This window comes from Parambassis ranga, chromosome 1 (assembly GCF_900634625.1).
Source record: "Parambassis ranga chromosome 1, fParRan2.1, whole genome shotgun sequence".
Lineage (NCBI taxonomy): Eukaryota > Metazoa > Chordata > Actinopteri > Ambassidae > Parambassis > Parambassis ranga.
The window spans coordinates 25,251,484-25,265,502 of record NC_041022.1 but is presented as its reverse complement, the minus strand read 5'-3'; the positions used below and the strand labels follow the sequence as shown (position 1 = coordinate 25,265,502).

At 40.1% G+C, this 14,019-nt stretch overlaps 1 protein-coding gene across 5 annotated transcripts; it reads left to right on the top strand.

The window, feature by feature from the left end:
* Nucleotides 1-1,166: 1,166 nt before the first annotated feature.
* Nucleotides 1,167-12,498, top strand: LOC114431762 (protein NLRC3-like). Of its 5 annotated transcripts, XM_028399390.1 has the most exons (12): nt 1,167-1,220; nt 2,170-2,272; nt 2,369-2,479; nt 3,967-4,074; nt 4,854-4,902; nt 4,996-5,224; nt 5,318-7,103; nt 7,402-7,572; nt 8,985-9,158; nt 9,585-9,764; nt 10,749-10,795; nt 11,237-12,498. In XM_028399390.1, exons 2-12 carry the CDS (start codon nt 2,184-2,186, stop codon nt 11,773-11,775), a joined length of 3,483 nt encoding a protein of 1,160 aa, XP_028255191.1. In that variant the 5' UTR covers nt 1,167-1,220; nt 2,170-2,183; the 3' UTR covers nt 11,776-12,498. The 5 variants fall into 5 exon arrangements, with proteins under 5 accessions (XP_028255191.1, XP_028255182.1, XP_028255207.1 ...); XM_028399381.1 differs by lacking the exon at nt 1,167-1,220 and having other exon boundaries at nt 2,009-2,272; XM_028399406.1 differs by lacking the exons at nt 1,167-1,220; nt 2,369-2,479 and having other exon boundaries at nt 2,009-2,272.
* The last annotated feature ends 1,521 nt before the right edge of the window (nt 12,499-14,019 follow it).

Genomic DNA, 14,019 nt, shown 5'->3' with positions numbered 1-14,019 from the left:
TTTTACTTGAGTATATAGTTTGCTGGGTAATTGTACTTTCACTTAAGTACCAAACTTCACTGCTTCCTCCACCACTGACAACACAAGATATGATGACTAGTATTGTTATTAAGTTTGTCCACAGTGCAGGATCATCAGTGAGACCTGGACACCTTGGAACCTTCCTCTGTTACCAGGTCAGGTGCTGGAGGAGCAGAGGAAGGAGTGGAGGCTCTCAGGTGTTGGACTGCTGCTGGGACGTCCTCTGGAGTTTCCTCACAGGGCTCCACATGACCATAATGATCAGCCTGATAACTAACACTGTAAATAATCCAGATTATACCTTCATCTGTGGAGGTTGTGGCATCTTCATGAGGAGACACAGACAGGTGTTTAAGCACAGCACCTGATGAAAAACATTTAAAAAAGCCATAAAATAACAACTATATGACAATAATTCACTAGCTTGTCATTTACAGAGAAACACCTGAGCATTACTAAACACTAAATAGACTAAATACATACATTTTTCCTGCTGTGGTTTAGAGCTCATTAACTCTTAACAGTACGTTGTAACAGCAGCACTTAGCTTAATGCTAAACAAGCTAAAGTATCATTAGCATAGCAGCTACACACTGTTGCTGCATGAGCTAACAAGCTACTTTACAGCTTCATTTACGTTTTTATATACATTTACGTTTTATATCACGTCATTATATTGACGTTAGTAACTCATTTAGCAGACGTTTGTACGCAGAGCGACTCACAGTGAACATTCAGGCTGCAGCATGAAGGAGGCTGTAGTGACGTGAAGCCTGCGTCTCTAAAGTGTTCTGTGATACAATGTGAGACAAACAGTGGTGGAGTAAGATGAGGCTGAGCTGTGTTACAGACTCTTACCTCTCTCCCGTTTCGCCTCTTCCTTCTTTCTTTCTTTCTTTGCAGTCTTCCCTTGCAGCCTGCAGAGTGTGCTTCCTCCTTTATTTTGAACGAGCCGCTCCTCTCTGCTTCCAGCAGCTGTCACAGGGCCCCGTGGGGGCGGGGGGGGAGTCTGAATGTGTCAATGCGCCAAAACAGCTGTAGATGAACGGTGGCGCTAACTGACCGTCCGTCTTAGGCCCCCTCTCATGCTCGGGGCCCTAGGCAATTGCCTGGTTTGCCCACCGTGTTGCGACGGCTCTGGCTATGTGAGACTTTAGGTGATGCGCAACAACGTGACTAAATGTGAGTGCTGAAGAAAGGTAAGAATTTAAACCAGAAAAATCTACTAGGACTGCAAACTACGTTTCTTTCACTTCTTTCTTCTTTAGTGCTTCTTATGCAAGTTATTTTCGTGTTGTAATGTGAATGCTTTTTTTCACTTTCATAAGACCACAAACTGTGACATTAAAAATTACTTTGATTTTCTTTCTCCACAAAATACAAAATCGCGAAGAGGCAGGAACAAACAAGGACAGTTTTTTTTTCCATATTTTTTTCGTAGGCCTATTCAGACGTAATGTTCTTCTTCTTGTGTTCTGTATTTAAGCTCACTCTCATACCAGAATGCAGACATGTAGACTATCATGCATTAAATTGTACTTTAGGTGAAAAATAAAATAAAAATAAAAAACAATATTAATAGTAATAGTGCAGTATTTGCTTACAAAATTCCTTATTCGTTTATTCACGTGACATGATATTCGATAATAACTTTAGGCTATAACATTTTAGGGTGAATTTTTCGGGTCAATCTTTCTTTCATTTTCTTAGTGACAGTTTACCATACAAGACTGGGTCACAGCGTCTTTCCTGTGCTGAGAACCTGTCACTTATTATTTTTCCTGAAGTGCATATAATAAAAGTCATGTTATAAACTCTGTTTTGGTTCTAAAACAATATTGCGTGACCAAGACACCCACTTCCTGGTTGGTTGTCTGCAGTTCATCTTGTCTTCTTCAACACACAGAAACACACAGTAACTTGTGCAAACAGGTACCCACTTCCTGGTTGGTTGCCTTCATTTCATCTCATTTCCTGACTTCACACAGAAACATGCAGTAACTTGTGCAAACAGGCTCTTTCGGGTTATTTTCATTTTTCTCGATCTGGGTAGTAGTAGCTGAGACTGTCAGGAGCATTTTTTAATGTGACTGAGTGCTGAGATACAACAATATGGCTCTGATAGAATGTTGCCGTGTTTATGTGAAGGTGGGGGTTCAGCTATGAGTATGTCTGAGGAAGAAGAGGAGCATGTCCCTCCACCTGAAAGCCATCTGTGGAGGAAACATGACATCCAGAACAGGGCTCAGAGGTGAGATGTTGATCTCTAGCTGTCTATGGCTGAGTTCAAAGCTCATTACTCCACCATCAGTATTCAGAATCAAACTTTGTGTATGTTGTGTTGAAGCCCAGGACAGCAGAGTGGGGGTTTGTCTGAAGATGGGCACAGCTGTGTGTCTGTGAAGTCCATGGACGAACCACCAGTAAGATTTGAAGAACAGCATCCTTTAGAGTCTCAGTAAGTCACCTTCTGAAAAATACTGCAACATGTTCTGTACAAGTAAAAGCTAGAGATGGTCAGCATCATTTAATACAGCATGTTTTGTTCATATATTAGGTGCAGTACACCTTTTAAGATGTAGAATAGAACTTTATTGATCCTTTGCAGGAAATTCTCTTGTTGCAGCATCACAATCACCAACACCCCACACCCACATACAGCCTAACGGCAGAACTAGAGCTTAGTAAGACACAACATATACATATCAAAAAAGAATGAAGAATACAATATAATAGAATCTAATAAAAGACAATAGTATAAATAAAATAAAATAACAAATGGCATGTTTATATAACAAGGCTATGCCATGCATCTTTCTGTGGTAAAAAATATACATGATGTAAATGTGCACTTGCAGCCAGTATGCATGGCATACAGAAGGAAATAGGATCAAATCATGCAAAGGTTATTGCACATAAAGTTATTGCAGTTTGTAATGATATTGCACAGTGAGGATATAAATTGAAAGGATTTCCTGCTGTGCTCAGTGCTATGCTGAGGTGGTTGTCGGTGGCTGAAGGTGCTCTGTCGAAACACCTCCAGGCCGTGTAGTGGACGAGAGTCATTGCACAGGATCCTATAGAGTTTCCTGAGCATCTTCACCTTAGACAACTGCTGAACTGTCTGAACAGTACACTTGCCACAACAGTCTGGTAGAAAGTGCACAGAAGTGGTCTGCAGATGTTAAAAGACATCAACCTCCTCGGAAGAGTACGATCTGCTTTGACTCTTCTTGTACACTGCCTCCATGTGGTTGATACGTTCATCTTATCATCCAGCTGCACACCCAGTTACCTACAGCTTGAGACCACCTCCATGTCTGTGCCTCTAATGGTGACTGGGACCAAGGTAGGCTTCCTCACCTGGAAATCAACCACCATTTACTTGGTCTTGGAGGTGTTTAAATGGACTCCTCATCACATCCTCCTCTAATACAGCCAACAACTGCTGAATCATCAAAACATTTCTGAAGAAAGCAGGCACTGGAAGTCAGCTGTATACATCGTGAAGAAGAATGGAGACAGGAGCGTTCCTTGAGGGGCTCCATTGCTCATTAGGAGACAGCTGGAGACACTGTTCTTCAGGTGTACATACTGTGGCCTACACGTTAAGTAGTCCATAGTCTAGGCCACAAGCCTCGTACCTTTTGGAATAGTCAATATGTGAGGTCCGCCCAGCAGCACAGTTTAGAAGCATCCCAAAAGCAAAAATGCATTTTAATTTTGGACTCCGACCTGCAGAAATATACAGAGGGAGAAAGAGGGACAAAACTATGAGGAAGACAGGACACAGTTATGTTGGTCTGTCTGACGAGAGGAGAGAAGAATTCACAGATGATGGACTTATCTTTATTTATATATATCACATACCTCCCAAGCATAGTGTATACTACACCTCATCTAAAATTCAATTCAGAATCAAACTTTGTGTATATTGTGTTGAAGCCCAGAACAGCAGAGTGGGGGTTCTTCTAAAGACGAGCACAGCTGTGTGTCCATGGAGTCCATGGACAAACCACCAAGATTTGAAGAACGGCATCCTTTAGAGACTCAGTAAGTCACCTTCTGTAAAAATACTACACATTCAGTTAACTTCTCTACATTCAGTTAACTTTCAATGTCAATGTGTGGTCAGTGTAGTCAATGCTATACTACTTCATTGTTCTGTCTTATGTGATTGTGTTATTTGGGTTATTTGAGTATGAATACCTAAGACAACAACCTGACAACAACAGGTTTATCCCAAAATAAAAAAAGATGATTTTTTGATGACTTCCTTAATTATATGATACAAAAAACAAATAATGTTCTGTTTTTTGGACCTTTTGGACCTGGATTTTAATAATCATGTCAATAGGGTTAGAAATTGACGACTCCAGCATCAACTCCAGTGACTTAATTGTAATTGTGTCTGTATTGTCTCCTAGAGATAATTCTGATGTAAGAAGTGCTATACAAATAAAACTAAATTAAATTAAAAGAATCTGACTTTGGACTAAGTCACACATTTTAGTCCAAAAAGTCCATCTGTGGGGATTGACTCGGAGCCATAGTGGCTGCAGTGTGAACAGAAATTTTATCGTGGCCAAACATCAGCCACCAAACATTAACGACTTAGAGAGGATCTGCAGAAATGGGACAAAATCCCCCTGAGATGTGTGCAAACCTTGTGGCCAACTAAAAGAAACCTCTGACCTCTGTGATTGCCAAAGGTTTTGCCACCAAGTACTAAAACACATTTTATAAAGGGATCAAATACTTATTTCACTCATGAAAATGTGAATTAATGTAGACCTTCTGGATTTTTTTTGTTATTGTTCTCTCATTTTTAGAGACCAATCCATGGAACAGTATCTGTCAGACCTGAAGTCTGTATTCACGGTGTGTAAATACTCACATAAACTATAACAAAAAATGAAAGGTGCTAATACAATAAAACTGAATTATTTATGTTCTCATCTCATTGTTCGTTAGAATCTCGAAGAGCAGATTTTCACTTTTGTGAAGGACCAGCTGAAGCAGCACCAGATGTATCTGAGTCCCTATTACCCACAATGCTTAGAGAAGCACAGTGAGGATGGTGACATGGTGGACAATGAGCTGAAAGAGCCAAGGAATAGAAGCAAAGAAGCAGTTTTTGGGATGGTACTATATTTTCTAAAGACAATGAAGCGGGCAGACCTGGCTGACCTTCTGCAACAAAGTGAGCTGCTTTACTACACTCCATACTTCTTTTTACTAACATAACTGATTTTCTGTAACATTCATTGGACTGATTTTTTGCTTACTTATTCAGGAACTCTTGCACGAGTCTGCGGCCAAATTAAGACGAACTTGAGGAAGAAGTGTTTGTGTGTGATTGAGGGGATTACTAGGACTGGAAACCCAGCTTCACTGAATCAGATCTATGTAGAACTCCACATCACAGAGGAAAGGACTACAGTGGACAATGAACATGAGATAAGACAGATTGAAACAGCATCCCGGAAACTGGACAAGACCACAACAAAAATCAGAGTTGAGGACATTTTTAAATCTTTAACAGGAACAGCCAGAACAGTGATGACACAGGGAGTGGCTGGCATCGGAAAAACAGTCCTAACACAGAAGTTCACTCTGGACTGGGCTGAAGACAAAACCAACCAGGACATCCACTTCACATTTCCATTCACTTTCAGAGAGCTGAATGTGCTGAGAGACAAAAAGTTCAGCTTGGTGGAACTTGTTCATCACTTCTTCCCTGAAACCAAAGAAGCAGGAATCTGCAGCTTTCATCACTTCCGGGTGGTCTTCATCTTTGATGGTCTGGATGAGTGTCGACTTCCTCTGGACTTCCACAACAATGAGGTCCTGACTGATGTCACAGAGTCCGCCTCAGTGGATGTACTGCTGACAAACCTCATCAGGGGGAAGCTGCTTCCCTCTGCTCGCCTCTGGATAACCACACGACCTGCAGCAGCCAATCAGATCCCTCCTGACTGTGTGGACGTAGTGACAGAGGTCACAGGGTTCACTGACCCACAGAAGGAGGAGTACTTTAGGAAGAAGTTCAAAGACGAGGAGCAGGTCAGCAGGATCATGAATGATGTTAAGAAATACCGAAGCCTCCACATCATGTGTCACTTCCCAGTCTTCTGCTGGATCACTGCTACAGTGCTGGAGGATGCAATAAAAACTAGCCAGAAAGCAGTACTTCCTAATACCCTGACTGAGATGTACATCCACTTCCTAGTGGTTCAGACCAAATGGAAGAGTATCAGATATGATGGAGGAGCTGAGACAGATGCACACTGGAGTAAAAAGAACAAGGAGATGATTAAGTCTCTGGGAAAACTGGCGTTTGATCAGCTGCAAAAAGGAAACCTGATCTTCTATGAATCAGACCTGACAGAGTGTGGCATTGATATCAGAGCAGCCTCAGTGTACTCAGGAGTATTCACACAGATCTTTAAAGAGGAGAGAGGCCTGTACCAGGACAAGGTGTTCTGCTTTGTCCATCTGAGTGTTCAGGAGTTTCTGGCTGCTCTTCATGTCCACCTGACCTTCACCAACACTGATATCAATCTGCTGGCAGGGCAGGAACAATCAACTTTTGCTTCTAAACTGTTTAAAAAGAAATCTAAATTGGCATATTTCTACCAGAGTGCTGTGGACAAGGCCTTACAGAACCCAAATGGACACCTGGACTTGTTCCTCCGCTTCCTTTTGGGTCTTTCCCTACAGACCAACCAGGACCTTCTACGAGGTCTGCTGAAACACACTGGAGAGAGTGCAGAGATCAATGAGGAAACAATCAATTACATCAAGAAAAAGATCAGTGAGAATTCACCAGAGAGAAGCATCAGTCTGTTCTACTGTCTGAATGAACTGAAGGACCATTCTCTAGAGGAGGACATCCAGCACTACTTGAATTCAGAACGTCTCTCCTCAGATGAACTGTCTCCTGCTCAGTGGTCAGCTCTGGGTTTCATCTTACTGTCATCAGAAAAAGATTTGGATGTCTTTGACCTAAGGAAATATTCTGCATCAGAGCATGCCCTCCAGATGCTGCTGCAAGTGGTCAAAGCCTCCAAGAAAGCTTTGTAAGTGCAGACATAGGAGGAGACATTTCTGCTTTTGTGATTATTTTGTATTTGTAAAATTAATATAGACAACAACAGTTTACTATGGGAAGATGAAGGTGGGGTGTAATCAATGTTTTAATCTGAGCTACTCCTTGTTTTGGTCTGGTATATGTGTTATTTATTTCTTTATGTATACTTGTATTGTATTTTATTATATATTATAAATTCTACATGTTTATAACACTAAAATTGCAGAGTTTACACATGTATTCAGGTTTACTGATGGCAACTATAAAAATGGTCAAATATCTTTCAGGCTCAGTGGCTGTAATCTGTCAAACAGAAGCTGTGAAGTTTTGTCATCAGTACTGAGCTCCCAGTCTTCTCTGAGAGAACTGGATCTAAGTGACAACAACCTGCAGGATTCAGGAACACAGATCCTTTCTGTGGGACTGAAGAGCACATGCTGTACGCTAGAAGCTCTCAGGTCAGATCACATTTTGTCTAACTCTTTCTCCATCACTACATGCTAAAGTCTTTCTAATGCATGCAACATATAGTAATGGGTGCTCCAAATCTTTGTGTTATTATGCACTGAAAGAATTCTGTAAGGTACTGTTTAATATGTATGTTGCAGTGGTGGAATGTAACAACTATTCATACTTCTTTACTGCACTTAATTAAATGTTTACGTATTACTTAAGTAAAAATAACAGTGCATACTGTAGACTTTTCCTCCATTACATTTGCAGCTATTATCTATACATTCTACTCCACATTACTCATTATGTTTTATGAATACAGTTTCACCAAAATGTTGCCTCGATCTACACAAATATATGGATTGTGTTGCTATCTCTAAATTTAAACCAATGAGGTGGCTCCAATGACAGCAGAGCTGGTGTTTGACAGCAGCACAGCAGTAGATAGACTTTCACTGGCCTCCTGTCCTTTGCAGCTAACCTTACCATTGAACATGGATCCAGAGTCAGCCTCCACTGAACTGAGAAACTAGTGGCTGTATTTTAAAGATAAGTTAAAGATAAGAGGGCCCAAAAAACGAATGGTGGATATACCACAGCATTCTGAGTCAGTCCCAACGAAGAGAGCTGCTGATTACTGGTAGAGACATCTGTAGAGATAGAAGTATTACCAGGAGCTATATCTGCACTCTTTATCAACATGGCACCACCTAGATATTGAGAGGCAACTCATTGTGTGAGTACTTTTACCTTTAATATTTCCTACCAAACAATGACCATCCCGGTGTTATCAGTGCAGCGTATAAATAATATTTCCCAGGGGAAGCATGTATCCATGTACTCCATAGAACTCTATGAGTATTCAGCTTTAACGTAGACAAAATGAAATCTATCTAATGAATACAATTTAAACCAACATGGCATTGACCCTTTACTCCCTATTCTATATTCCTAGCTCAAGAATTAAAAGCAGCACAGAATATGGAAGTCTGTTGTCTAAATTAATGAGAAGATCATTTGTCTTTAAGCAATGCTGTACAGTGATGGCATTTATATCCAGACTAAAAAATAAATAAATATAATATAAATAAACAAAGCACTCCTAATCAGATGGTCTCATAACTGGCTCAAACCACTTTCTACAGCAGCTTTAAATATCCAAGGAACCTATTCTGTTAGTAACTAGTCTAGTAACTAGACACAAGTTGATCCGATCTAATATGGAAGTGGACATCACTGAGACACAAGCCATAATGTCACCACAATGGAGTGTATGTTGAAAGCAGCTTGAGTAATGAGGTGCTGTACTATGAGTAGTGTTACTGTTTATTTAGGAAATCAAATGCTATTTTAATAGTCATCTAGCATGTCTAAAATTGTTCAAGTCAACAACACTATATCACCAACTCTTTTCCAGGCTCAGTGGGTGTAATCTGTCAGAGAGGAGCTGTTATGTTTTGTCATCAGTACTTAGCTGCCCTTCTTCTTCTCTGAGAGAACTGGACCTGAGTAACAACAATCTCAAGGATTCAGGGGTAATGCTGCTTTTTGAGGGATTGGAGAATCCACACTGTAGACTGGAGACACTTAGGTCAGTATACTGCAAATTATTAAATCAATATTTAACACAGAAGAAAGTGTCAGAATCAGAATTGTGTTTATTGCCATGTGAGTGAAGAGGTTTCACATTACTAGGAATTTGCCTTAGTGATTTGGTGCATGCATAAAACCTAAAGCCAGCAACATATAATATAAAAATAAGAAGCTTGCATGGGGTAAGATGAAATAAAACTGTATTCTAAACTTAACAAGGCTATAAATTGACTTCTATGAATTTACAAGGTATACAAATGAACAGAACAATGTGTAAAGGTTATGTGTAGGTACAGCAGTGTAATAGATACCACATATGGTCTGTGAGGTGGTACCAGTGTGAAAGTAATGCAATTGAGTAAAGTAAACTGCAAAATAGTCAGCAGTGTGTATGTACTTATTCATCTGTCTAACCTCTCTGCAGGCTAAGAAGCTGTAATCTGTCCAAAAAAAGCTGTGAACCTACATCGCAATTTCGCAAGTTCCTTTCCTCCATGTTGAAAGAACTGGACATGGATGACAACAAGTGCAGAGTGTTACAGAGCTCTGAAGATCTGCCTACTCTCCCCCCTCAGCTTGAGTCCAGTCAGTCACAGTCAATCAGGTCAGATCATGCTGTGTTACTTCTGAAGCCCACACACCATTTATTTTAAATCAGCAAAATTAACACCAGTCTTATTTGTGGCACCCAGGTAGGAAACCCTAAGTCTAGAATATATGTGTTACAAAGATGTGCAATTTCTTTAGAGGAATGTTGATGTTTTAAAAACATTTTTGTTATATGCTTAGATTATTACACAACCCTTTCTGCTCCCTAATATTTGATTTATTCTGCAGCACACTGAAAGGCATTTAAAAACTCTTTAAAACTCCTTTCTACATGATAAGTACAAAAACTATCAGGGTTTATGTTTCTGATGGTGGGTACCCATGGTGCTTGCGAGACTTCTTGCTATTTGATGCGCGCACACACATACACACACACACATACACACATACACACTCTCTTTCACAAACACACACAGTCAGCTCAGTAGATATTTTTGGTATTTTTATCACAAATGTGTCCTTTTTGTTGCTGTCCAGCCTTTTTGGCGGTTTATCTGACATCCAATAGGTTGATAGGTAGCGGGTGAGTGGCCATTAGCAAATTAAGATAAGATAAGATAATCTTTTATTAGTCCCCCACGGGAAATTCACCGTGTTTAAATTAATGAAAAGTGTAGGCTGGCCTATGGTCACCATTAATGATGGAGTTCAAGAATGGATCCAGATGAACAAACACATTTAACCCTTTCACTGTGGCGTTTAACTATTTAGCAAAAATGAAGCCAAAAAGAAAAGAAATACTGGCAGTACAGGGGAAGGTCCTGCCACAGCATTCTGTTGGGTTGAGGTCTTCGGGGTTGGAGGGAACACCTGCTTAGTAGCAAACAGGTTAGGGGATACTGTGGCTGGCTACCCCAACAGGAACTAGTTTCGAGCACTAAGTGATTGTATATTATATACAGTACATTGTTTACTGCCTGTGTTTTGAATTTTTTGAAATTTGATATTGTAAAACAAACTTATCTTCTCCTCCTTCCAGGGAAATATGTAATGAGGGTCAAAGGCTGAAAAATGATCTGAAACGGTGTAAGTGTCAATTTATTTTATTTAATGAAAACAAGAAGGGCTTTTCCTTGTTCATGAAAGAGTCTGAATTAGCAAGTCAATCTGCAGCCATTATTCACCTCTGTAAATATGGCTGTGTATAAGGCCCCTCTGTAGTCTAATGACATTTTTGTTAAGCTGGGGACACACTACATGACTTTTCCAGTCTTAAGAGACTTTTAAAAGACTAGTAGGACAAATGAGCAATGGGAAACTTTTCTGGGAACTTGCTCCACCTTCTGAATCCTGAGGAATCAGAAAGCCCAACATTCCAAACATCCTACTAAGAGGTTTTTGGAACATTGTCAGATCGTGTGTTTGAGCACATTTGTTGCATGCAGAGCCTGCTAAAATGTCACACACAGTTCTGTAATATGTTTTGATAAATATATGGAATAGTTAATGTTATCTTCTTTCCATCAGATTACTGTAAACTCACACTTGACCCAAGCACAACACACAGGTGTCTTCAACTGTCTGACGACAACAGAGAGGTGACAAGAGTGAACGAAGAGCAGCCATATCCTGGCCACCCAGACAGATTTGACCATTGGGTGCAACTGCTGTGTACTCGTGGTCTGACTGATCGCTGCTACTGGGAGGTGGAGTTTAAAGGAGGCATTTATATATCAGTGACTTACAGGGGAATCACAAGGAAAGGAAAAAGTAATGAGTGCAGGATGGGACGAAATGATCACTCCTGGAGTTTGTTCTGTTCTGATGCTTATGATTACCATTTCTGGCAAAACGGCATGAAAACAAATGTCCATCCTCCCTCCTCCTCTGTGTCTCACAAAGTGGCAGTCTATGTGGACTATCCTGCTGGTACTTTGTCTTTCTACAAAGTGTCATCTGACACGCTGATCCACCTGCATACCTTCAACACTGCTTTCACTGAACCTCTTTACCCTGGCTTTGGCTTTGGGTCAACTGGTTACTCAGTGTCTCTCTGCTCATTGTAGGAGAAGTTCCTTGTGTATACAGCTGGACTGATTAGTGTTCAACCCCAAGTGTGTGAACAATCCACTATTGTTCCTTTCCAGCCTTAACCAAGAAAATGTAAATACAGGTCCTTGAAAATGGAACACATCTCTATCTCGTTATGGGGACTTGTTGGACTGGTAGCCAAAAATGGTAAGAGTGGAGGAATGGTTTTTCTTGTAAAATGTTTTTTTACTGTGTATAATGAGTTTTACTGTTTTATTATGCATGCATGTATTTTGAGACAAGCCGTGATCTTTATCTAACCCATCACCCTTAACCATTAGTTTTGAATGCCCAACTACAACTGCAACTGAAACCAAAACAAAACTGAACATGAACCCTGGACTGGAGTGAAGGTTCACTTGTTTCTACATTGTTAAAATTTGTAGAACTAGTTGTGATCAGATTTTTTTCAGGCTGACAAAGTCTTGTAAACAACAGTGAATGCTGGCATACAGAGTTCCCCCTGGACTCTGAGCAGTTGAGTGAACCTCGGTCCTGCTTCCATGAGCTTTTTAGACAGAAGAGTCTTTCTCCTGGTAACCCTTCAAACAAACTGTACTTGTTCAGTCTTCACTCTCTGGTCTTGGGCTGAATTTTCTGGGACGTCCACTGAAGACTGACAGCTGTCTTGAATGTTTCCACTTGTGAATAATCTTTCTCTCTGTAGAACGTTGAACTCTAAAAAGTTTGAAATGGTTTTATAAGTCTTTCCAGGTTGATGTAGCAACAGCTGCTTCTCTAACACCATGGTTTGTATCTTTCTCTCTTGTCATTGTGTTAACACACACCTGAATGTTCCAGAGCAGCAAACTGTCCAAACACTCTGTGGAAAGACTATACATGCAGCCTCTGTGCAGTCAGTGAAGCAATGTCATGTCCAACTATGTGTTGCCACAGTCATGTATGCATGGCTGTGTAACAGGGTAACCGTGACATATTCTTACAATCTAGTTATTGTTAAACTGATTTTTAAGATTTCAATGTAACATGTATGCTTTGGCAAACAAACAGCCAATGGATCTTTTACACCAATATACCGTAGCTCATAATATAACGAAGAGGATCTCTTCACAGAAAGAGAGTTTGACTTTGGTTGTGCTCTGCGACATGTTGTATAGTTTCCTTTTAAAAGAAGAGGCTGAAAGACACACACCAAGGCAGACAAAATGGCACAATGTCAAACAAGAACTAGGCTCTTACATATACACCGTAGACTATATAGAAGATGGACATAGCCATCATAACATCACTGATTTGTCCACTTACTTCCATTACTTCATAGTTACCATGTGAACATTTTGGAACCAAAAGGACACCACACCCACCTACACAAAGCCACTTTTGAAGCTAGTGTGTACAAAGCTAATTGTAAGATAGCTTCACAGCTTATGATGCATGTCTATATTTTGCCAATTCTACATTCAGAAGTAACCTTACGATGTGTTTTATTGTTTACTTCATTGCTTTTTTATGATGCATTATAGCATAAGGACTTTGCACTGTGCCTGTTTTAATTGTAAAGATAGCTTTTATTTCTTCATCCAGACTTTAGACTTTTTGGTTATTAAACTTACAGACTGCTGCATCAATAACTTTAAGTACAATTTTTTTACCTGTTGTCAATATTCAAACTCACCTTGTAATACTATGCATTCATCCATACACTTATCATTCTCTGGTGTATACTTCCAATTCCCTTGATATATTACACAACTGTTGAAGTATCTTTTATGTAAATACATCTCTTCAGCTCTTAGATGTGTTGATGTTTTTATGATGCATATCTGGTTTGAACTTACAGTCACATGCACAGCAGTGTAATAAATTATGTTCTAACATCTGTAGGAATGTGTATTACATGTTGCCATCTGACAAAGGATCAAAAGTGAATGAAAAAAAATCAGGGTGATTGGAACATAAAGGTGAACAGGACAGTTTGTCACTGTGCAGTAAAAACTACAGCAAATTTGGGTGATTGTATTAGAAATGATGATGTTTTATTTTGTCCCACCCACCTAAATGGTATTTGGGTAAGGGACACCCACTAAAAGACACTAAAAGGTTCACCAATGAAGAAGATGCAATGAAGAGCCATCTGTGCGCCGCATGACTCTTCAATGTGTGTGAGCCATTCAGCAAGCTGGATTTTGGCTGTCTATGCCAGACGTCTAGGTTGCTCAAAGACTCCTCTCCTTTCCCAAAATGCCCAGTATCTCATC

Excerpts from the sequence above, each read along its gene's own strand:
- LOC114431762 (XM_028399381.1), top strand. The coding sequence starts at position 2,148 with ATGTTGCCGTGTTTATGTGAAGGTGGGGGTTCAGCTATGAGTATGTCT. Across the intron at positions 9,159-9,584 it reads TGTAGACTGGAGACACTTAG|GCTAAGAAGCTGTAATCTGT; the intron begins GTCAGTATACTG and ends ACCTCTCTGCAG. Across the intron at positions 9,765-10,748 it reads AGTCAGTCACAGTCAATCAG|GGAAATATGTAATGAGGGTC; the intron begins GTCAGATCATGC and ends TCCTCCTTCCAG.